The following is a 21,926-nucleotide window of genomic DNA, read 5'->3' as shown; positions in this document are numbered from 1 at the left end:
AATTTTAGGCTCCAATGTGGCTTTGGCAGATGTGAATGAAAATCAGAGAGGATTTTCAGTTGCTTTTTCTTTTTTTTTTTTGTATTATTCCAGATCCAAAGCTTCAAAAATATCATAGTATAACTGCAGATACATAATTAAATATAATAAAGTGGAAATGTGAAGTTGGAGTTTCTGAGTAATGTGCCATTAATTTGCCTTACACTATTTATACAGTAACAGCATCTAAGAATCTGTAGATCATGTAAAATTACAATGATATCCAATTAGCAAATTGTAAATGACAAGCCAATGTAATTAAACTGTAAAAAGTTAATACACTAGCCAATGCAATATTGAACACTGAATGATATTGGGACGCCCTCCGGTGGGCTCTTAAAGAACAGGCAGATATTAACCTGTGGCCAACAGTATACTGGCCTCATCCCAATGTCTCGGTACACCGGTTCTATACCGGTACTCACAGTACAGAGGACACTCCCCCAGTCTCTGTACACCGTCTCTATCTCAGTACTCACAGTACAGAGGACACTCCCCCAGTCTCTGTACACTGTCTCTATACCAGTACAGAGGACACTCCCCAGTCTCTGTACACCGGCTCTATACCAGTACTCACAGTACAGAGGACACTCCCCCAGTACCTGTACACTGGCTCTATACCAGTACAGAGGACACTCCCCCAGTCTCTGCCCATCGGCTCTGTCCCACAAGGGCTGTCTCTGAATTTAAGTGTGTGTGAGGTGGATGTGCTCCGGTTTCCTCCCACAGTCTAAAAACACACGTTGGTAGGTGGATTGGCGACTCAAAAGTGTCCGTAGGTGTGTGTGAGTGAATGTGTGTGTGTCTGTGTTGCCCTGAGAAGGACTGGCGCCCCCTCCAGGGTGTATTCCAGCCTTGCGCCCAATGATTCCAGGTAGGCACTGGACCCACGGCGACCCTGAACTGGATAAGCGGTTACAGATAATGAATGAATGAATGAATGAATGAGGTGGATGTGCCAAAAATTAAGATAGGTAGAACAAAAACAGAGAAAGAAGAAATGAAATAAAAAATAAAAAGAGAAATAAAAAAAGTGGAAGCTGGTCTGCCAGGAAACAGTTCTAAAACCATAACACATTCCACAATAATCCGATCCAAGTCTTTATTCTCACTGTTTAAAACTACACAGCTTTGTGACATCACAACCAGGCAAGAGGGTGCACCAATAGAAAACAGGCACTGATCAATAATCACTATCAATAATAAATAAGTTAAATGAAAACCTCCTGTGTGCACTAACGAGGAGTCCACATTAATAACACAGCGCTAACACACTGAGCAGGGACTTTTATTTTATAAAAGTACAAAGTCTATAAACAGGGCTCTGCTCCTTAATATTAACAAGAATAAACGAAAGATTGGCACAAGGTCAAAGTGGTCCAGTTAAAGTTTGTTATTGGCTAAAGTTAATTAGAAATTATAAAACATTTATTAGAATTAAAGGTCATTAAAGTCAGTTAGCACTAGTGAAGTTAACTTAGCGCACTTCTCAGGGCTGGTTTTCGGTGCTGGGCTCTTCGTAAATGTAGCTCCCCATTCCTCCAGTGTTCACCCCTAAACAAACAAACAGGTCACAACACAGTAATCAAATAAACAACAACAACAAACAATACTCAGAGCACAAGAAACAAACACAGTAGTTAGTGTTCTCCTCTGAGCGTGTTGAGCTGATGTAGACCCTGGAGAGATGTGTGTGTGTGTGTGTGTGAGAGAGAGAGAGAGAGAGAGCTTGTGAGTGAAACAAAACCTGTTGTTTACCTTTCGGTCCAAAGAGCACAGCGTAGCAGGGTTTGTGGCAGTACGGCTGACCATGGTGCTAAAACAAACACACACAAACACACAGGGAGATGTGAACGTAGAGAGGGGGCAGAGGTGTGTGAGTGTGTATCAGTAGTGTGTTCGTCTCACTGTGGTGAGAGGTGTGTGTGTACCTCAGCGTGGCTCCCGGGGGCCAGGGTTTTACTGCAGCGTTCACAGCGCAGACATGGCCTGTGCCAGTCCTTCCCTAGAGACGACACCTTCTCAGCTGAAACACACACACACACTGCTGTAAAATGAAGACTGAGGCACAAAGCTGAGATGTAAATGTTCCTTTACACTGCACTGAAGTAAATAAAGACATGAGCATGGTTCAATGTACAGCGGTGTGTAAATACAAACCGGATTCCAAAATAGTTGGGACACTAAACAAATTGTGAATAAAAACTGAATGCAATGATGAGGCGCCAACATCCATCCATCCATCCATTATCTGTAACCGCTTATCCAATTTAGGGTCGCGGGGGGTCCAGAGCCTACCTGGAATCATCGGGCGCAAGGCAGGAATACACCCTGGAGGGGACGCCAGTCCTTCACAGGGCGAGGCGCCAACATCTAATATTTAATTCAGAATAGAACACAAATCACAGATCAAAAGTTTAAACTGAGAGAATGTATCATTTTAAGAGAAAAATATGTTGTTTCAAAATTTCATGGCATCAACAAATCCCAAAAAAAGTTGAGACAAGGCCATTTTTTACCACTGTGTGGCATCCCCCCTTCTTCTTACAACACTCAACAGACGTCTGGGGACAGAGGAGACCCGTTTCTCAAGTTTAGAAATAGGAATGCTCTCCCATTCATGTCTAATACAGGCCTCTAACTGTTCAATCTTTATGATGCTCCAAATGTTCTCTACAGGTGAAAGATCTGGACTGCAGGCTGCCATTTCAGTCCCCGGATCCTTCTCCTATGTAGCCATGAAGTTGTGATTGCTGCAGAATGTGGTCTGGCATTATCTTGTTGAAAAATGCAGGGTCTTCCCTGAAAGAGATGACGTCTAGATGGGAGCATATGTTGTTCTAGAACCTGAACATAGTTCTCTGCATTAATGGTGCATTTCCAGACATGCAAGCTGCCCATGTCATAAGCAGTCATACAACCCCATACCATCAGTGATGCAGGCTTCTGAACGGAGCGTTGATAACAACTTGGGTTATCCTTGTCCTCTCTGGTCCGGATGACATGGCACCCCAGTATTCCATTAAGAACTTCAAATCGTGACTCATCTGACCACAGAACAGTCTTCCATTTTGCCACACCCCATTTTAAAAGACCCCTGGCCCAGTGCAAATGTCTGAGCTTGTGGAGTTTGCTTAGAAATGGCTTCCTCTTTGCACTGTAGAGTTTCAGCTGGCGACGGTGGATGGCACGGTGGATTGTGTTCACTGACAATGCTTTCTGGAAGTATTCCTGAGCCCATTCTGTTATTTCCTTGACAGTGGTGTTCCTGTTTGAGGTGCAGTGACGTTTAAGGGCCCGGAGATTTTGAGTATTCAAATTCAAATTATTCTAAAGTAAGATTTGGAATTCCACAAGGCTCTATTTTAGGACCATTATTGTTTACATTATACATGTTACCACTAGGCACAGTTATAAGAAACCATGACATTAACTTTCACTGTTACGCAGACGACACCCAATTGCATATTTCAGCCAAGCCCGATGACAAACACAGATTAAAGAAAATAGAGGACTGTGTAAAAGACATCACACAGAGGTCCTGCTTTTGGGTCCAAAAGTGGCAAGAAATAAATTATCAGATTTAATTTTAAATCTCGCTGACTTTCTAGTTAAACCTGGTTCAGCAGCAAAAAATCTTGGTGTCATAATTGACCCGGATTTATCATTTGATCAACACATAGGTAGTATCACTAGGACAGCTTTTTTACATCTTCGCAATATTGCTAAGATTAGAAATGCCTTATCCCTTCAGGATGCAGAAACATTAGTACATGCGTTTATTACTTCAAGGCTTGACTACTGTAACGCACTACTGTCAGGATGCACCAGCAGCAATTTAAGAAAACTTCAACTAGTTCAAAATGCTGCAGCCAGGGTCCTCACTAAAACTAGAAAATTTGAACATATCAGCCCAGTTCTATCATCACTTCATTGGCTGCCTGTTAAATTCCGCATTGACTACAAAATTCTGTTATTAACATATAAAGCTCTACATGGGCTTGCTCCTGAATATCTTCAAGATACAATTTCCTATTATGAGCCTCCACGTTCACTCAGATCACAGAATACTGGATTTTTAATTGTTCCCAGAATTCAGAAGGCCTCAGCTGGGGGAAGAGCCTTTTCTTATAAAGTCCCCAAACTCTGGAATGATCTTCCAGAAAATGTTCGGGACTTCAAATCTAGGCTAAAAACTCATTTGTTTAGTTTATCGTTTGGTAGTTAAAACTCCCCCATAGATAGCAGATGGCAGAAGGTGGCAGACGCCGGGGGTCCATGGACACAGGGAATTATAGTAAACTGAGACGCTGGTGTCGTCCGCAGCTTCTCGCGATCACTCAGGTTTGTTGACGGTGGAGTGGAGGGATGCCAGTGTTTCAGGATGCTCCTGTGTCTGTGTGTCCTCCTGGTTCTCTCCTTTTAGTTAATGCTGTCATAGTCAGATCTGCCGGAGTCATTAGCCACACTCTGGAAATTCAAATTTTCTACTTCACAAACACAAAACAGATCAAAACTAATTCCATCCCTCTACATCTTTCCGAGTAAACGACTGCCCACCTGTCTGTCTGGACACTAATGGATGACTGTCGAGATCCTCCTCCACGCTTCAGATCAGCTGCCCACGCTCCAGCAACCACCAAGTGCCTTGAAGCTGTCCCTACACTGAAGTTCTCATGGACTACTAACTATCATCACCAGTAGATTGACCAGAGGAGGATGGGTCACCCCTTGTGAGCCTTGGTTCCTCCCAAGGTTTCTTCCTCAGCTGGGGGAGTTTTTCCTTGCCACTGTCGCCCCTGGCCTCGCTCACTTGAGGGTTTTACATTTTGTGTTTTACATTTCATGTCAAATCTTTGTCTTACTGGAATTCTGTGAAGCTGCTTTGTGACAACATCAGTTGTGAAAAACGCTATATAAATAAATTTGATCTGAGCATCCAGTAGAGTTTTACAGCCTTGACCCTTACGCACAGCAATTGTTCCAGATTCTCTGAATCTTTTGATGATGTTATGCACGGTTGATAACAGTCTTCCAGCTGTTCGTTATATGCTCAATTTCCTTTTTCCAGCCACTTATTGCTACTTGTCCCAACTTTTTTGGGATTTGTTGACACTGTGAAATTTTGAATCAACATATTTTTCCTTTAAAATGTTACATTTACTCAGATTAAACTTTTGATCTGTCATCTATGTTCTATTACGAATACAATATTGACATTTGCCGTCTCCACATCATTGCATTCAGTTTTTATTCACAATTTGTTTAGTGTCCCAACTTTTTTGGAATCTGGTTTGTACAAGGAGTGTGTGTATGGCTGTGTGCGTGTGAGGTGTTTTTGTGAAGGGTGTGTGTACAACTTTGTGTGTTTTGTTAAGTGGTCGTGCATAGTGGGATTTTACTGACATACACTGCTGTGTGAGGGACATGTAGTAGGTTTGTGTGTATGGCTGTGTGTGTGTGTGTGTGTGTGTGTGTGTGTGTGGTGACATGGTGGTCCACAGTGGGATCTTACCGAAGTACACAGTCTTACTGCAGCGAGGGCAAATATTCGGCCGTCCGGAGAAAGACGAGAAACTCGCAGCTAAATGGAAACGAGAGTCGTAATAAACAACACACAAATTTCACAATAAATAAATGACCTTAGCAACCATTTGGAATACCATAACAACCACTTGAAATACCTTTGCAACTGTTTTATATACCATAGCAACCATCTGGAATATTACCGCAGCCACGTAGCAATCTCCTGGCAACAGTCTGAAATACCACAGCTATTAGACAGTATTGCAACACCCTGGGTTACCACAGAAACTCTCTATAAACTCCCTAACAACTACTTCTTAAACCATAGCAACCACCTGGGGACTGCTCAGTGGACTCAGCCACCATTTACATTTACAATACTGATGTTAGAATAAACACAAACATAAACGGAACGAAGCAAAGAACAAGGTCGGTGTCTGGTTCCTTTACTGAACCCACCCTGGGACCCCAGCAAGACCCAGCCCAGTTTCTGTCAGTGTTTCTGTCATGTATAGTCCGGTCTATTGTGTTCCTGCTGTCTGTCTCATTTGTCTCCGCCTTTGCTCCTCCCTCTTGTGCCTCCTTTGTGTTCCTGCCCCCTCGTTATCTGTCCCAGGTGTTTCTTGTTTGTGTAGTCTTTTTATAGTCCATACCAGTGTTTCCTGGTTGTGGGACATTGTGATTAAATGTATGTTTGTGGTTCATGTCTGTGTGTAAGATGCTATGTTTTGGTGTTCTGTTTAGTGTGCGTTCTGCTGTTTAGCCTTCTTGTTTAATGTTTATCTTATGGTTTAGTGTCTTGCCCCTTTAGATCTGTTTTTGTTTAGTGTTTAGCCCAGTGTTTAACTCTTGTGTTTAGCCCTTGTGTATAATGTCCTAGCCTTTGTGTTTAGCCTTGTTGTTTATAGTTTAGCCTCTGTTTTGTGTTCATCATCTGTTAAGTGTTTAGCCTGTTCTGTTTTGTTCTTGTTTACTTTTTAGTCTTTAGTATTAGTCCCTTTTGTTTTTGTTTCAAGATCTTTGTATTGTTTTTCTTCTATAAGTTAAATTAGTCTTGCTAATTGAGTTTAGTAATCTTTGTCTCGATCCCTTGTCTCTCTGTTTAGTTCCCTTTTTTGTGTTAATTAAAAGTCTCCTGCGATTACCTCCCTGTTCATTGCTCTTTGACCTCCCCTACATACCACCACGTGACAGTTTCTCTGGGGTCTAGTTTAGGTTAAATGTGCTGAACCCCCGGCCTCTCTCTGTAGGGGGCAGGAAGAGGAAGTGGTCCACTGGGTTTGGTACACAGCCTGGCTGTGTGGGAATGAGACAGTGACCTGTCAGAATGATGCTCAGTGTTCTGATGGGTTTGTGGTTCTGACCCTTGACTGGTCCTCGAGCTGGTGGAACAGACTTCTTCTCCTTAGGCTTAGGTTCTGGTCCCGGGTCTGGTTCAGTGGGAACTGGAGTTTCATAAATGTAGGATCCAGCACCTCCGATATTCACACCTTCACAAACAGCACAGGGTCAGAGACACAAAAGCACACACAGTGACAGAAGAGACACAGAGACATGCCTCTTTTACACAGGAACTCTGGAGTGGTAGTTCACACGAAGCAGGAAATGGTGCTTTAGGTGTGGGAATGGAGCCCGTAACATTTCCCGCTCTAGAGTTTTTACCAGGCTGAGAGGAATATAAAGTCTGGGATGAATATTGGGGGTGATCACATTCACACACACAGCTCCTACCAGTATACTCTGGAATATTTCTCAATTACCGCACATGTGTGAAAAGGGCAAGAGGCACATAGAGACAGTGACAGGCTGAAATACAGAGACAACACCACTGTCCAGCAGAGGACTCTTCTCTGATGATGAAAATGAATATGAAGGTGATGATATTGATGGTGTTAATGGTGGTGGTGGTAATGATGAAGGTGAATATGAAGGTGATGATATTAATGGTGTTAATGTTGGTGGTGGTGGTGATGATGAAGGTGATGATATTGATGGTGTTAATGTTGGTGGTGGTGATGATGATGAAGGTGGTGATATTAATGGTGTTAATGTTGGTGGTGGTGGTGGAGATGATGAAGGTGATGATATTGATGGTGTTGGTAAAGATGAAGGTGAATATGAAGGTGATGATATTGATGCTGTTAATGTTGGTGGTGGTGGTGAAGATGAAGGTGATGATATTGATGCTGTTAATGTTGGTGGTGGTGGTGATGATGAAGGTGATAACATAGATGGTGTTAATGTTGGTGGTGGTGGTGATGATGAAGGTGATGATAATGATGGTGTTAATGTTGGTGGTGGTGGTGAAGATGAAGGCGAATATGAAGGTGATGATATTGATGGTGTTAATGTTGGTGGTGGTGATGATGAAGGTGAATATGAAGGTGATGATATTGATGCTGTTAATGTTGGTGGTGGTGGTGAAGATGAAGGTGAAGATATTGATGGTGTTAATGTTGGTGGTGGTGGTGGTGATGAAGGTGATGATAATGATGGTGTTAATGTTGGTGGTGAAGATGAAGGTGAATATGAAGGTGATGATATTGATGGTGTTAATGTTGGTGGTGGTGATGATGATGATGGTGTTAATGTTGGTGGTGGTGATGATGATGAAGGTGAATATGAAGGTGATGATAATAATGGTGTTAATGTTGGTGGTGGTGATGATGATGAAGGTGAATATGAAGGTGATGATATTGATGCTTTTAATGTTGGTGGTGGTGGTGATGATGAAGGTGAATATGAAGGTGATGATATTGATGGTGTTAATGTTGGTGGTGGTGGTGATGATGAAGGTGATGATATTGATGGTGTTAATGTTGGTGGTGGTCATGATGAAGGTGAATATGAAAGTGATGATATTGATGGTGTTAATGTTACCGTTTTCCTCCCACAGTCCAAAAAACACACGTTGGTAGGTGGATTGGCGACTCAAAAGTGTCCGTAGGTGTGAGTGAATGTGTGTGTGTCTGTGTTGCCCTGTGAAGGACTGGCGCCCCCTCCAGGGTATAGTCCCGCCTTGCGCCCAATGATTCCAGGTAGGCTCTGGACCCACCGTGACCCTGAATTGGATAAGCGGTTACAGATAATGAATGAATGAATGAATAATGTTGGTGGTGATGATGAAAGTGAATATGAAGGTGATGATATTGATGATGGTGATGATGAATATGATATTGTTGGTGATGATGAGGAAGGTGATAATGAAGATGATGATATTGATGGTGTTAATGTTGGTGGTGGTGATGGTGATGATGAATGTGATATGGGTGGTGATGGTGATGATGAGGAAGGTGATAATGAACATGAAGATGATAATGCGGAAGGTGAATATGAAGGTGAGTGTGATGATGCCTGGACCACCTCACCAGGGAGGCATCCATGAGGCGGTGAGGGTTAGGACAAAGAATATATGGAAAATAGACAGCTTTGCTTTTCGGCTCAGCTCTCTCCACCACAATGGACCGGTACAGAGTCTGCATCACTGCAGACACTGCACCGATCCGCCTGTCAATCTCCCGCTCCATCTTTCCCTCACTCATGAAAAAGCAGACATTAGGTGTGTTTTCACTGGATTACCTGTACGTGAATCTCTCTGCTCCCAGATGCTGCCTGCTGCCACCTAACTCTACTTTCTCACCATGTGTAATAATGACTTGGTTGAAAGGTTGGTCCTTTCTTGGGTTGTACTGTCCAAAGTGTTTCAACCAGAGGCAAACTTACACCAGTATTCAGCTGCTGAACTTCTCAAGCTACGATTCCACCTGCCCCTTATGCCACCAATACTCCACATGTACCCAGGCATTACCCGGCCTCCTCAACGCATCCACCGCGGGTCTTGACGGAACTTCCATACTGACAACTCAATGGCCATAAATACCATCTGGTTCAAAACTCTTCGCCCTTGGAGAAGCCCTTAAAGGAAAGTGGACCGTGCTGTCTTAGTCAGGATAGCTAGGTCGACTAACATCATTGCATGCACGGATTCTCAACACAGTCTCTCACGGGTAAAAACCTACTCCTCCAAGACTTTCTCTGTCTTACTGAGACTAATTAACATCAGAACAACACAGTTTAAACCAAACTAGAGAATTTACTCAACATATAACATGAAATGTTAAACACAAGGAGATGAACTCTTGAGGTAAGTATCTTTCGAGTCTTAAGCAAGTATTGTATGTTCTTAAAGCGCATTGTTTAGAGTTTATCGTTGGGGCCCATATCATTGGTGCACATGAAAACAATCTGTTCCTCTCAAATTGAATTTCAGCAAACCGGCGTACTCACGTATACCCAGGGTTTGCTCTGTTTATCACAGTCCTCAATGTCGTTGCCAAACGAGGCAATATACGGCTGATCCGGGAAGACACCCAGTCAGAACAGTCCCTTCGCAGGGCTGCCTTCCCAGGAGGGTCCCAAACCCTCGAGGCTACGAACACCTAGCTTCTATGAGCAGCAAGTTAGCTAGGGCAGCCAAAGTTTCCAGAGCTGAGCTGAAAGCCAGGACCACCGTTATCCACCCACAAGTAAAATAAATCCCTCCAACTCCAACAACAACTGGGGGGTAAACTTCACCCAAAAACAGCAATAACCATTTTTTTTTTTCATTTTAGAGGGAGAAAAAAACGTCTCTTCAGTCTCTGCAGCATCTCTCTCTGGCTCCTCTCCTCTAGCAACACCTGATAGGTGAATGACCTGTCAATCACAACTAACTTCAATTGATTGGCCAATTCTCCTGGGAATTCACAGGAAACAGTTGGAAAAATAGCGTGGAAAAATAAAAAAAAGATTATGGGAAATGACATTTTCTCCTCCTTTCTCTACATCTTCCATAGGATATAACAGAATACAAACAAACCAAGATTTTGAAAGGGTCCTACATTATTCTGCTGGGTGATCTCAACATACATATGGACAATGTGAATCACATCGCTAATAAAGATTTTACATCCTGCCTGAACCGTTTTGGATTACTGCAACATATCAACTTAACTCACTCTAAAAGGACATGCCTTAGACCTGGTCTGCTGTCTAGTGTAACTCCCCATGACTATACTGCCACTGACATCCCTTTCTCTGATCATTCATTTATTTCATTCAAAATCAATATGAACCTATCTAAAGGTAGACCATCACGTGCCATTATATATTGCAATATCAAAAATATTAATCTTACTTCGCTCTAATTGGACTAGCAATTCAGCCACTACTGATGATATGGTTTAATATGGAGCTATATTAAGGTAAAAAATTTAGTTCATTTGAGAAAAACAATGTATTCAAAATATGTAATTGTAAAGTAAAAGGATCCGAAAGTGAAAATAAGATCTGAAACAAATCCTGACAGTGGCCTCACAGGTCCGATCTCTCTAATAACCACCTCCATGAGCAGTTTCACTCGGGGTTTTGTCTTCATCACTGTACTGAAACAGCTCTCCTTAAAATAACAAATGACTTGTTGACTGCAGCAGACTCAGGTGTCTTATCCATAATCATCCTCCTCGACCTGAGTGCAACATTTGGCCCCATCTTCCATTCTATCCTCCTCTATAGACTTCAGCCATTGGTTTTTCCAACACACTGCTGGATGGGTTTGCTTCATATCATTCTGACCGTGCTCAGTTTATTCAATTAAAGACATTCATATCCCAGGCAGCCCCCTCCAGGGTGTATTCCTGCCTTGCGCCCAATGATTCCAGGTAGGCTCTGGACCCACTGCAACCCTGAATTGGATAAGCGGTTACAGATAATGAATGAATGAATGAATGAATATCCCAGGCACCTCCTCTCAATTCTGGTGTTCAGTCCTTGGTCCTATACTCTTCATAATCTACCATTTCCCCCTTGGCCATATCTTCCGTAAATACAACATCTCAGGTCAGCTGCCTCAATAATGGAGGTCCAGAAAACGGCCCATTCAGACTCAGAGTCAACAGCCTCCTCCAGGATGCATTCATAGCTCTGCTGGATGTGGGAGTTAAAGATCTTTTTAACAAACATTCAAACAAACTATGAAGTCAATCATCAGAATGGGGCCTAGTGTATCCTGATTCCAGGTGTATTTATTGACAGTTTTACTCAAACATGGTGTTTGTCACTGATAAACTGCAACATGCACCACTTAAATTCAAATCGCGTTGCCCGTCCAGTTCTCAATATCATTGCCCATATGAGCATTTAAGTCCCCCACAGAACAGTGGGGTAAACCCTAAAATGCAGGTGCTGAGCCTAGGGACTATGAATAAGCCCATTCCTGGCCTATGCCTCCCACCCTGGGCACCTCCAGACTGAAAGAGCATCCAGCCCCTCTCAAGGAGACGTCTTCTTGGAGGGGGCAGACAGACAGGTCTACAGAATAAATCACAGATTACATTACATTCTGTGTTGACGCCATCAAGCCTAAAAAAAAAAAAAAAAAAAAAAAAAAAAAAAAAAAATGTTAAACGACACAACAAATATATATTAACAAGAGAATCTTAGAATGTATTAGAGGAAGAAAGCTGCCTCTCCTCTGGTGATACCACAGGTATGCATGCTGCTCAAAATGACCTCAATGACCAACTGAGAGCAGCAAGTTGTTAGTCCAAGGTTAGAGCAGAACCTGCCTACATCCGACACAAAGGATCTGTGGGATTCAATCAGTCAGATGACTAATATGGATGTAAAAAAGAAATATCTGTCTGCTCTTAACGAAGATGCTAGGGCTAATGAATTGAACAACTTTTATATGCACTTTGATACAATGTTAAGGAATGCATTGCAGTCTTAGAGAATGTTATTTGTGATATAAGCATAGACACAATTGTAACTGAACCACAAGCGGTCACTTTTAAAGCTATACATACCAACAAAGCTACTGGGACAGATTCTAGGTCTGTTTTTCTGCTGAAGAGCTTTGACCTGCTTGGCATGAATTAGTTTCAGTTTTCTATAGACACTCACACTGTGCCAGTACTCTGGAAATAATCTGTCATTATTCCAGTTCCTAAAAAAAATGTAAGTCCTCAGGAAGATAACAACTATAGGCACTCACTTCAAATATTTTTAAATCATGAGAGGCTTATGCTTGAAAAGCTTCAAACATGTGGAACCGCTACTTGATAAACTCCAGTTTGCTTGCACAAAAAAAGAAAAACCAAAGCACTGGTGATGCCATAGTAACATTAATGCACCTTATTCTGAAGCATATCAAATGTCCAAATGCATACGCTAGGCTTAATTTTTATAGATTTTAGTTCAGCCTTAAATTCAATAGAGCCATATCTTCTCCACAGCAAATTAGTCCAGGCAAATGTAAACCCATTTCTAATTAAGTCAGAAATAACTTGAATCTGACAAAAGTGATAATAAATAAATATGCTATGAAAATGAACAAATGAAAACCAGACATTGAATTTGAACCGTGGTTCAACTTAATTATTTTAAAAAGCATAAACCCCTGAGTATTAGCTTCACAGGTGTCTACCATCTTGTAATCAGTTAGTGGGTATATACAGGTGCTGGTCATAAAATTAGATCATGAAAAAGTTGATTTGTTTCAGTAATTCCATTCAAAAAGTGAAACTTGTATATTATACTCATTCATTACACACAGTCTGATATATTACACATATATACACTTAACTATATATGTGTTTATTTCTTTTAATTTGATGATTATAACTGACAACTAATGAAAACCCCAAATTCAGTTTCTCAGAAAATTAGAATATTGTGAAAAGGTTCAATATTGAAGCCACCTGGTGCCACACTCTAATCAGTAAATTAACTCAAAACACCTACAAAGGCCTTTAAATGGTCTCTCAGTCTAGTTCTGTAGGCTCCACAGTCATGGGGGAGACTGCTGACTCACAGTTGTCCAAAAGATGACCATTGACACCTTACACAAGCAGAGCAACACACAAAAGGTCATTGCTAAAGAGGCTGTTCACAGAGCTCTGTGTCCAAGCTCATTAATAGAGAGGTGAAGGGAAGCAAAAGGCGTGGTAGAAAAAAGTGGACAAGCGATAACCGCACCCTGGAGAGGATTGTGAAACTAAACCCATTCAAAAATGTGGGGGTAGTTTCACAAAGACCGGACTGCAGCTGGAGTCAGTGCTTCAAGAACCACCACCACACAGACGTATGTAAGACATGGGTTTCAGCGTCGCATCACACTCTTGATCAAAAGACAGCTTCAGAAGCGTCTCACCCCTGGGCTAAAGACAAAAAGGAATGGACGGCTGCTGAGTGGTCCGCAGTTATGTCTCTGATGAAAGTAAATTTTACATTTCCTTTGGAAATCAAGGTCCCAGAGTCTGGAGGAAGAGAGGAGAGGCACAGAATCCACGTTGCTTGAGGTCCATTGTAAAGTTTCCACAGCCAGTGGTCTGGGTTGCCATGTCATCTGCTGGTGTTGGTCCACTGTGTTTTCTGAGGTCCAAGGTCAACACAGCCGTCTACCAGGAAGGTTTAGAGCACTTCATGCTTCCTGCTCCTGACCAACTTTATGGAGATGCATATTTCATTTTCCAACAGGACTTGGCACCTGCACACAGTGCCAAAGCTACCAGTACCTGGTTTAAGGACCATGGTCTCCCTGTTCTTCATTGGCCAGCAAACTCCACTGACCTTAAACCCATAGAAAATCTATGGCGTATTGTTAAGAGGAAGATGCAATACACCAGACCCAACAGTGCAGAAGAGCTGAAGGCCACTATTGAGTATCTTTGGAAGGAGCTGAAACATGCATCTGGAAAAGGCACCCTGCAAACCTGAGACAACTGGAGCAGTTTGCTCATGAAGAGCGGGGCCAAAATACCTGCCGAGAGATGCAGACTGACAGTTACAGGAATCATTTGATTGCAGTGATTGCCTCAAAAGGTTGTGCAACAAAATATTAAATTAATGGTACCATCATTTCTGTCCAGGCCTGTTTCATTTTATATTTCCATTGTAGCATGTTTGAAAAGCAATGTCTGACTTTCATTGGTTAATTTTCATTGAATTTTTATTTATTACTTTTGTCAGATTCAAGCTATTTCTGTGACCATTGTGGGTTTTTCTTTCAATAACCGAGGGGTACCAACAATTTTGTCCACGTGTTTAACTCTGCTCTACCTGACATATCAATATGTAGTACTGGCGCATCAGGGGAGTGTCAGTTCGCCATTTTTGTTTACATTCTATACTAATGATTATGTAAGCACTGAGGCAAACCAATACATGGTAAATTTTCCTTATGACACAACTTCTAACTCAAACACACACAGTGTGGCTGTAGAATGTCTTCTGGCCTGGTGTGATGCACATAAACTGCAGATTAACACAAGCAAGACCACAGAAATTACCCTGACCCTGTGTCTATTCATGGTCACACGATTGAGCAGGTGAGTTCTTTTAAACCTCGGAGTTCACATAGACAGTGATCTGAGCTGGAGTACACAGATGACTAATGTGTGCTCTAGAATTCATCAGCACCTTTTTTTTTTATTATTTGGCGTGGGCATAAATATTGTGCTGATATTCTACAGAGCAGCCACTGTATCAATGCTAAGATACAGCATTACTTGTTGTTATGGCAAAACAGTTAAATCAAAGACTCAATTGGCCTGGTCAAGGCAGCAGGGAAAATTATGGGCATTCCTGCTCCCTGCAGGCTATGAACATAGTATAGGACACTACACATGGGCTGTGTCCCGAGTATCAGCTCGTGATCTTGGGAAGGAGATACAGGGTTCCTTTGTGCAGGAACAATAAGTACAAACTCTCTTTTATACCACTGTCAGTTAAGATAAATAGCACTGATGTCTGACTGTATTCTTGTTCTATGGAGGTTGGGTACTTTAAATTTTACAGTAATGATATGGTTCTGGTTACATGTTGTGGTCGAGGTCTGTCTGTTTAGTGCAGCATGCCCTCTGTCCAAGGAAAAGTTTCTCCATTGGGAGACAAATAAAGAAACTCTGAACCCTGACCCTACCAGGGGCTGAGGACAATGCTGGGTTTCTAATGAAGTGTTGGTTCCGATGTCCAGGGAGACACTGTTCCACTCACTGGATCCGTTATGATGTTAATGATGATGAAGGAGATGATGATGCTGGTGAATGTGATGATGGAGATGATTATGAAGTGATTGGTTTTCTAATAAAGTGTGGGTTGGTTCTAAAGTCCAAGGAGAAACTTCCAGTCCACACTGGGTCCATGAGTAGCTGGGCTGCTGTTCACCTTTTGGGCCGTAGAGGGCAGCATAACACGGGTGGTGGCACAGTGGCTTCCCATCATGCTGCGGGGAAAATACACACATCAGTGGACCATTCAGATCAGGAGTGGCCACATTCATGACCTGAAAAACACTCCAAAATAAGATCAAATTTATAATATTTAAATTAGCTACAGTACAGAGTGAGCAGAGACACAGGGAGAGGACACAACAATGCGGTCTGTGGTTAATAAGAGAACACAGTAGAACCAGAACAGGCCCCACAACTACAGTCACAGTCAGAACATGTTTCTAAATCAAAATCTTATGCAGCGTCGCAGTCTGTCAGGTTCAAATTCATAGGTGAAATACACATTAATATACATGATTTTGATTTGAAAACTTTAGGATTTTTTCCCCCTAGGACTCATTGTGAAAAGGCCTTAACCCTTGAAACATGCCTCTACTTATGAGTCTCTTCCTCTCTGCCTTCAGAATCTGTTCAGGTGTTGTGTTGGACAGAAAACCTGGACACTCTGTCCATATCACTTTACATACAGTGCTTTCCAACCAAGGAGCCATTTCTATTCCTGTTCCTGAACTTAATCTGGAATTTTGGCATGTTTCCACCAACATAAACAGGTGCCTGAACCAGAAAAGTTTCCTCAGGGGGAAACGTTAAAGCGTCTGTGGGCGAGTGGAGATAAAGAAGATGCAGAAAGAGCTCAGAGCCAGAAATAAAACTGGACGGTCATTTAGAGAATGATATAGAACTAAATACAAGGAAATAAACTGGGGGTGAGGGAACTGGGCTGTAACCAGAAGGTTGCTGGTTTGATCCCCACAGTCGGCAGGTCATGGCTGGAGTGCCCTTCAGCAAGGCACCTAACCCCGCAACTGTTCCCTGGGCGCCAAGGCTAGGGCCGCCCACCGCTCTGGGCACTGCTCACTGCCCCCTAGTGTTCATAGTGTGTGAAAACATGTGTTTCACTGCATGGATTGGGTTAAATGCGGGGAACAAATTCTTCTGTGTGACTCTGTCCTAACTCTATCCCTTTATCTCTCTCTCTTTCTCTCTGGTCAGCCCTTCTCTCACTCTCATTTCTCTCTCCCTGACCCTCTCTCTTTCTGTTTAATTTTATAATATAATAATGGGCAGTTAATTGTCATTGTACAATGAAGTGTGAGTTCTGCATTTAAGCCATCTATTTCAGTGAACACACACACAAGCCACTAGGGCTGTGAACACACACCCAGAGCAGGGAGTAGTTTTGGGTTGGGGCCTTGCTCATTTCTCCTGATGGCTGTGGGAATCATACCAATGACCTTTCAGCCCTAAGCCCTCTTCTCTAAGCATTAGGCCATGGCTCTGATGTTTACTCTGTTATTAGAACAATACTACCACAGCATTACAACAAGAAAAATACAGTTAAAGCAGCAAATAACTACAACATAATCTTATTCTCTCTCTCTCTCTCTTTACCTCTGCGTGTCCTCCAGGGTTGAGAGTTTTATTGCAGCGTTCACATTTCAGACAAAACTTGTGCCAGTCTTTCCCCAGTGACGTCACCTTCTCCGCTGAACAACAAACAAACAAACAAACAGAGGTCAGAACAGTGAACACACTCCCAACATCAGCAACCATTCATCCATCTGCATGACTGTGTGTTTTTGATCACGTACATCAGCTAATGAGAAGATGTTTGGGATCAGATTCAGGTGCTGTCCAAGAAGATTATTATTATTAATAGTAGTTATTATTACAGATTTTTCTGCGATGACTGTTGAGTCCGCAGCATAGTCGTATTTTAGTAATGGTTCTCCCAGTGTTACTGAACTGTCTTCTTCAGTCCTGCTGCTCTAATTGTATTTTCAGAGAATAGATTGAACAGCACGGTGACAGAACGCAGCCTTGTCTCAATCTTTTGCCAATGTGGAACCAGTCTGTTTATCCACTCTTAGTCATGACTGTGGCTGATCAGGTTAGAGTTTCCTCATTAGAATAATGTAAAGCTCTGGGATTCCCATCGTTCCAAAGATATTTCATCATTTAATGTGTTCGAAATGGGATTTACCTGATTTACAAAAAAAGCTGTATCTGTTTAACATTAGAATAGAAATGAATTCACCAATGAAAAGTGTAGGCGTTTCACTCATGAGTCGTCCACGTCCAGAGCAACGTGGATTAGGGCAAACATAAGATACCAATAAATAAACACACACCCCGTTTCCAAAAATGTTGGGAAATGTAAACTATAAAACAATGGTAAATAAATGTTAAAATGGAATGCAATATTCTCAGGATCTGAGAAACATTTTTTAAAATATATGCCCATTTTAAACATGTCAGGAAACAAAAGACTGATAAAACTGTGTAATGCAAAATAAATAAAATTCTGAACAGATCAGTGACTTTTCCAAGTTGTTTTCCAGAGAGACAGAATCAGAAGTAATGATGGGGAGGGGTTCACCCTGTGAAAGACTGTGTGCACAGAATAACGTTTCTCAGCTTAAAACACTAATGAACAGGGGGATTTCATCATCTACAGCCCATAATATCATTAAAAGATTCAGAGAATCCAGAGAAATCTCCTTTCTGGCAGTGGACTTCTAGCCCTCAGACGGGACTGAATTAAACAGACAGGTTTCTGTAGGAAATCACTCCACGGGTCAGAAACACTCCCCAAACCTTGTTATAAACACACAGTTCAAAATCCAATGTCCGTGATGTTGTGGGGGGCAGGGTGCACAGGGTGTAGGGAACAGTCAAATACAGGCGCTGGTCATAAAATTAGAATCTCATGAAAAAGTTGACTTCAGTAATTCCATTTAAAAAAGTGAAACTTGTATATTATACTCATTCATTAAACACTGACTGATATATTTCAAGTGTTTATTTCTTTTATTTTGATGATTATAACTGACAACTAATGAAAACCCCAATTTCAGCAGGACTTGGCACCTGCACACAGTGCCAAAGCTACCAGTACCTGGTTTAAGGACCATGGTCTCCCTGTTCTTCATTGGTCAGCAAACTCCCCTGACCGTAACCCCATAGAATATCTATGGCGTATTGTGAAGAGGAAGATGCAATACACCAGACCCAACAGAGCTGAAGGCCACTATCAGAGCAACCTGGGCTCTCATAACACCTGAGCAGTGCCACAGACCGATCGACTCCATGCCACGACGCATTGCTGCAGTAATTCAGGCAAAAGGAGCCCCAACTAAGTATTGAGTGCTTTTCATGTTCATACTTTTCACTAGGCCAGCATTTATAAAAATACTTTATTTGTACTGGTCTTAAGTAATATTCTGATTTTCTGAGAAACTGAATTTGTGGTTTTCATTAGTTGTCAGTTCTAATCATTAATTAAAAGAAATAAACACTTGAAATATATCAGTCTGTGTTTAATGAATGAGTATAATATATAAGCTTCACTTTTTAAACGGAATTACTGAAATAAATCAACTTTTGCATGGTATTCTAATTTTATGACCAGCACCTGTGTGTAAAAGCACTGTTAAAGCTCAAAGATATAAATAAATATATAGGGTTTGGAGTGACACGCTGGTCTTTTTCAGGGATGGCTTTTTTTTTTTATTCAGTGTTCATACAATTTTTCTACGATCAAATTCAAGCATTTTCAAGTTCATTTTCACATTTTCCAGCACCTCGAGGCTGTAGTAAATTGCATATTCATTCAAATACATACATAATAAAAACAATTATCATCCCTATATATAAATATAAAAGTGATGTTAACATCAGAACTGTATTTGATAACAGCAGAAGCATAAGAAATTAAACAGAAATTTAAAAACAAAGTCAAAATGTGTCACCTGTCTAGAAGTGTTTCAGACTTCCCTTGGTATCTAACCTGAGTGAGTCTACGGTTTATCTCTCATCCTTAAATGTGCACGTTTATATTCTTGCCTTGTGATTTTCTTCCTATCTAGCGTTGTCATAAAAATGACACCACGAAAACTAGCTTTACTAGTCGTATCACACCGAGTGTACATCTTTAACCTGATAATTCAGTGCACATTAACATTCACGTGTTCTCCAAAGTTCTCCACTACCACGTGCCTTTCAGAGTGCAGACTCTCCCACTGTGAAAAGCTGCAGGTACTTTTTGTGTCTTATTCATTACTTGTATTTGTTGACCTTCAGCCAGTGCTCATAAAAACAGATAGATAGATAGATAGATAGATACTTTATTGATCCCCAGGGGAAATTCAAGGATTTCAATTTCAAACAGGAACCTCTCGACACTTTGACAGAGTTCTCTGTGTCTTTGGGAAGACAGGTCACACACAAAAACATTCCTGCAGATCGCAGTCACATATTAGCTAGCAGTTATCTAGTTATTTGAGCCAGGACTTTTAGATGATTGATGGGAGCAGGCCCCCACAAAGGAGCCATTTATTTATTTATTCATTCATTCCATTCTTTCTTTCCTGTAATGTGATTTTCACCTCAGTGGTATTGTGAAGAGCCGTTTCAGAGCCAAAGAGTCGGCCCTTCTGGGTGAGCTGAGTCAAATGATCTTGATTCACTAAAAAGAGCCATGATTCTCATCATTACCACATACAGGCGCTAGAGAGCCCATTTGCTTTTAGGCCCAGTGACTTATTTTATTTCTTCATCTAATACGTTAACTATTCAGTTTTAAGCATTTTCAAGCACTTTTTAAACCTGGAAAATACACCATTAATATTCAAGCCCTTTCAAGGATGACAAGCACCCGTATGAACCCTGTTTATTTCAGTGAGATGAGGCCAGTCCACATTCTGCGTGGATTACAACAGTACGGCTCCTTAGTAAAACATTCTGGGTGCTGAACCCGTCCAGACAACACCTGGGATTTATGAAACACAAACTGTAACAGAGCCCTGAGCTGTGGAGCAGCTGAAATCCAGTTCACATTACAGCAACTGGTCTCCTGAGTTCCCAAACGCTCACAGGGAGCTGTTACAGAGGAGCTGAGGAACATAGTGATAAACACCACACTGCCACTGCTTTTTAAAATATGCTGTTGTCTTCAAAAACTTGGTGTTGTAATACTTTATGTTAATTATAGGATTTAATTGATGCACAGCATTGCTTCAGTTATAATCTAGTGTTTATTCTTGTGCCTATAGTTATTAATATAACTCTCCGTTCCACCTTACATGCTTCCTAATAAAATACTGTGGTCCACCTTAAAGAGTGCAGCATTTGTATTGACACTTAAGGCTTTAAAACGAATGCTTCATTCCACCTTAAATGGTACTGCCTAGGCACGAGGGCGGCACGGTGGCGCAGCAGGTAGCGTCGCAGTCCAACGCTCCGGGTGACTGTCTGTGAGGAGTTGGTGTGTTCTCCCCGTGTCCGCGTGGGTTTCCTCCGGGTGCTCCGGTTTCCTCCCACAGTCCAAAAACACACGTTGGTAGGTGGATTGGCGACTCAAAAGTGTCCGTAGGTGTGAGTGTGTGAGTGAATGTGTGTGTGTGTGTTGCTCTGTGAAGGACCTCCAGGGTGTGTTCCCGCCTTGCGCCCAATGATACCAGGCAGGCTCTGGAAGCGGTTACAGATAGTGAATGAATGAATGAATGCCTAGGCACGAGATTGTCGCTACTGCCGAATTTAAGGTGGAATCCCTCAGTGCATATCGTCCATATTCGCAAAGGACGCTGCAGAAACGACCCCCACCCCCCGTTAAACAAGGACAGGGTGCGGTGGGGGGTCCGTCACAGAGCTCCGAAACCCACACGCACCGAAACATTAGGAGCAGGTGAAGCAGGAAGACTCACCGAAATACACCGTCTTGTCGCACCGGGGACACCGGGAGGCCATTCCGCCGCCGCACTGGAGCAGGGAGGGGTTCGGAGAGGGCTGGGGCTGACCTCTGAACAGGTTTTGTTCCTAACTCAGTGATGCTCAGCACAACTGGAGCCCCGCCCTGCTCAATGACGTCACTGCCTCGCGTCAAACAACGGCCCCGGCGCTATGATTGGCTCCATCAGAACCCCCCGCGCTGGGATTGGACGACAGTTCATATGTCAACACACCCACAGAGGCCAGATGTCCAAATAAGAGGACGCAGCTTTAACTGCTCTCTCTCTCTCTCAATTCAATTCTATTGACTAAGCTTTATTGACCATGACTATGTTCAGATACAGAATTGACAAAGCATCA

The 21,926-nt window shown here is 42.1% G+C and overlaps 1 protein-coding gene across 1 annotated transcript; it reads right to left on the bottom strand.

Moving 5' to 3' along the window:
• Positions 1 to 1,145: 1,145 nt before the first annotated feature.
• On the bottom strand, positions 1,146 to 21,696 carry crip2l (cysteine-rich protein 2-like). Its single transcript, XM_066677196.1, has 8 exons — positions 21,542 to 21,696; positions 17,229 to 17,323; positions 15,772 to 15,829; positions 6,930 to 7,055; positions 5,555 to 5,623; positions 1,971 to 2,065; positions 1,798 to 1,855; positions 1,146 to 1,593 (listed from the first exon to the last, which is right to left on the bottom strand). Exons 1-8 carry the CDS (start codon positions 21,582 to 21,584, stop codon positions 1,529 to 1,531), a joined length of 609 nt encoding a protein of 202 aa, XP_066533293.1. The 5' UTR covers positions 21,585 to 21,696; the 3' UTR covers positions 1,146 to 1,528.
• Between the last annotated feature and the right edge of the window lie 230 nt (positions 21,697 to 21,926).

This window comes from Hoplias malabaricus, chromosome 7 (genome assembly GCF_029633855.1).
Source record: "Hoplias malabaricus isolate fHopMal1 chromosome 7, fHopMal1.hap1, whole genome shotgun sequence".
Lineage (NCBI taxonomy): Eukaryota > Metazoa > Chordata > Actinopteri > Characiformes > Erythrinidae > Hoplias > Hoplias malabaricus.
The sequence above is the reverse complement of the archived record's forward strand: the minus strand, read 5'-3'. Positions and strand labels throughout refer to the sequence as shown.

What these genes read in the sequence shown, in the direction of transcription:
- crip2l (XM_066677196.1), bottom strand. Translation starts at nt 21,584, where the DNA reads ATGGCCTCCCGGTGTCCCCGGTGCGACAAGACGGTGTATTTCG. An exon ending in AGCTCGAGGACCAGTCAAGG is followed by an intron (nt 5,624 to 6,929) that starts GTCAGAACCACA and finishes GTTTCCATTTAG; the next exon opens with CTGCGAGTTTCTCGTCTTTC. An exon ending in TGTGCTCTTTGGACCGAAAG is followed by an intron (nt 1,594 to 1,797) that starts GTAAACAACAGG and finishes TTGTTTGTTTAG; the next exon opens with GGGTGAACACTGGAGGAATG.